The following is a 3261-nucleotide window of genomic DNA, read 5'->3' as shown; positions in this document are numbered from 1 at the left end:
CAATTACAGCCACTATATGCAAAGAACTGCTGTTCTGCAAAGAACTGCTGTTCAAACCTCTCCAAGCTTTATTTTCCCCCTGCAGTGATTTGAAGCAGGCATTCATACATCAGGAAAGTTCTATTAAAACCAGGCTGTCAGATAAACCGCAGAGTGGTCCTTCTTGTCATGAGATACACCTCATCTGTTAGGTACCATGTTTCAGAAAGAGTCATTAATACAAATACCAGGTGGATCTCCAGGTGTCTTAGCTTTTCATGAGGTAGAACCTAACTTCCTACTGGCTGGCAGCTTTGTATCCTCAGTTCTGTGCAACCCAGTCTCCAACTCCTTCCATGCCCTGTGTTAAAGTTCCCTGAGAGTGAGACAGGGCAGTACCTTCCAGGATCTGAGTAACTGCAAAATTAGCTTAAAAACATACTGGCCAGAAATCTGAACTCATGTCCGGAGTTTATTTTCTTTTTCAAAGCAGCAAGGAAGAGTTAATTGAATCATCAGCTGATAGAACTCTAGGTAAAGATGAAGACGATGTCACAGAAGGCTATCCTTTTCTTTATTACTTGCAAGAAGTCTGTTTCTACCCAAAATTCAAACACACTACCATGTAAGACCCACTTTCTTAACTAATTTATTCCAAACACACACTTTCCGTGCTTAAAATGAATTATACCCATTAACAAAGTAGTGAAATAAAACTTCAGTAACTTAGAAAACACTACAACTACATAAGTACCCAGTTTAATCTTTGCTCTAATGTTGTGAATATACTTAGCAATTACTAATGATTATGAATCATAATAAAATACCTCATCAGTCCTAAGAATACTTACCACTGCAGTCACACTAATGTGAGAATAAGTTCAAACTCATTGGCATTTTCAGCATTTAGTTCTAAATTATCTGTACCTATACAAACTTCTGAAGAGGTCTTACCATAAGAAAAATTTAAGTTTCTCTTACCTGTTTGAAATTTGTTACAGCTTTTATAACTGGAGAAGCTGTCATTAAAAAAATGTCTTCTGATGGGAATTCCATAGCCAGCTTGTAAAGAAACAGGAATCATAATGAGTGAGCACAGTCATCAATAGATTTTGACTTTAAGACCAGTTATTGGTGAAAAGCAGTAGTTGGTCTACATTAACCTTAGTCTTGTAGAATGCTATTGGATAAACACTGTAAGATGATCATGGTATCACAGAATGGAAGGAAAACAGTGGAAATGAACAGAATTTAGAGACTCAAGATTTTAATTAATTCAGACACTAATATATCTTCAGTAACTGCAGCCATGGTATAACTTTGTGAGGTTGGCACTGGCCCACCTCTCCAGCCTGTCAAGGTCCCTCTGGATGGCATCCCCTGTGTGGTGTCAACCACACCACACAGCTTGGTATCATCAGCAAATTTGCTGAAGATGCACTCAATCCCACTGTCCATGTCTCCAACAAAGATGTTGAACAGCACTGTTCCCAATACTGACCCCTGAGGGACACCACTCATCACCTGCCTCCATTTGGACACTAAGCCATTGACCACAACTCTTCGGGTGTGGCCATCCAGCCAATTTCTTATCCACCGAGTGGTCTGTCTGTCAAATCCATGCCTCATCAGTTTGGAGACCAGGATGTTGTGTGGGACAGTGTCAAATACTTTGCACAAATCCAGGTAATAAGCCTCTGAAAAACTACAGGATTCTATGGAATGCACATGATCAGGCTCAGTATCTTTATTAATGAAAGACATTGGGAGTAAGCGCACCCTCAGCATGTTCACAGATAATACTGAGACAAGTGTGCAGTCGGTTAGCTAGAGGGAAGGGATGCCAAGCGGAGAGGGCTTGACAGTCTTGAAGTTAATGAAGTTCAACAAGGATCAGTGCAAAGTCACGTGTCTGGGCTGGGGCAACCGACAATATTAGTACAGACTGGGTGGTGAACAGATTGAAAGCACCCCTGCAAAGAAGGATTTGGGGATACTAGTTGATGAAAAATTAGGTAAGAGCCATAAACATGAACTTGCAGGCCAGAAAACCAACCGAATGCTGGGCTGCATAAAAAGAAGTGTGGCCAGCAAGTCAAGGGACCCCACCTGGGTGTCCTGCAACCAGCTCTGGTGCCCCCAGCATAAGACAGACATGGACCTGTCAGAACAGGTCCAGAGTAGGGCTACAGCCAATGGTCAGAGGGCTAGAACATCTTTCCTGTGAAGACAGACTGAAAGGATTGTCTGTAGTACAAAAGCCTATATATAACATTAACCATGGTAAGAGGCAAAACCCCTGAAACTAATAAATGGTAGAAACAAATCAGGTCCATAAAGATGGAGAACAGTATCAGTATTTTTTCTAAGTCAGTCTGCATGTGACTAATACATCAAAAGTTATATATTATCACTTCATCACGAGAGAACAACTACATTTGAAACACAGTCTTTATACTGCTTTTCAGTTTTAAAAGATGAAATATTTTTCACTGAACTAACATATACATAACTTTATTCCACATTATAGGCACAAAACTACCTCCATGTTACTTTAAAAACACTGAAAATTTGAAAGCAAGAAACAAATTTATCTTTGGAGCTTAAGTCCACAGAAAGCTAGACTGGACATTCTCCACAGGTGTAAAGTACTAAACATGGACCAACCAAAAGCAGAGCAACCTTTTTATAGAAAGGGGCACATCATAGCAGTCTTCTTAATTGCAGTAAAATCCTTTAGAGCTAGGAGGAGTAATGCATGCAATGTTCCTTCAAGTTTCTGACCTCCTGACTAGCATATTCTGTATGCCAGTTTTGTCAAGGTGCCAAGTCTTAATTCTCTCTTTAGGAAGTGTTTATAAGTTTTAAGGAAGTGTTTATCAGGTTATTAGCAGGACAATTTTAACCCCTTGAGTAATATTTCTAGACAGGTAGATATTGTTATAATACAGCATTACTTCTCTGGGCTGGTTGTGTTTCATTTGTTTCCTTTTTTTATTTTTTTTTAACTGGGACAACTTATTTGTAAACAATTGGCGAGAAGAGTGCGTTATGACAGAATACTTATGTCATTACTGTATAAACGAGAACAACGGGGTCGTTACGATACAAATCAAGCTGTTTGAACAGAATCCCCCCGAGCTGACGCTGCGAACACCGATGTTTCTCAGCAAGCACCACGGCGGGCCCCGCAGCCCCGCTTCACCGTCACACGCACAGCTCACACAGCGCCGCGGGCACGAAGAGCTTCCCCCCCGGAGCCTGCGGGGCCGAAAGGAACCC

At 40.9% G+C, this 3261-nt stretch overlaps 1 protein-coding gene across 1 annotated transcript in view; it reads right to left on the bottom strand.

The window, feature by feature from the left end:
* PYROXD1 (pyridine nucleotide-disulphide oxidoreductase domain 1) overlaps nucleotides 1-3261 on the bottom strand; it is a 31703-nt gene that overhangs the window by 10831 nt on the left and 17611 nt on the right. The window contains exon 2 of the mRNA XM_010003009.1: nucleotides 955-1041. Coding sequence (XP_010001311.1) covers nucleotides 955-1041 — 87 coding nt within the window. The remainder of the gene's footprint in view (nucleotides 1-954; nucleotides 1042-3261) is intronic.

The sequence above is a fragment of the Chaetura pelagica genome, unplaced genomic scaffold, assembly GCF_000747805.2.
Source record: "Chaetura pelagica isolate M959 unplaced genomic scaffold, ChaPel_1.0 scaffold117, whole genome shotgun sequence".
Lineage (NCBI taxonomy): Eukaryota > Metazoa > Chordata > Aves > Apodiformes > Apodidae > Chaetura > Chaetura pelagica.
Note: the sequence above shows the minus strand (reverse complement) of the source record. Positions and strands in the feature narration are given on the sequence as shown.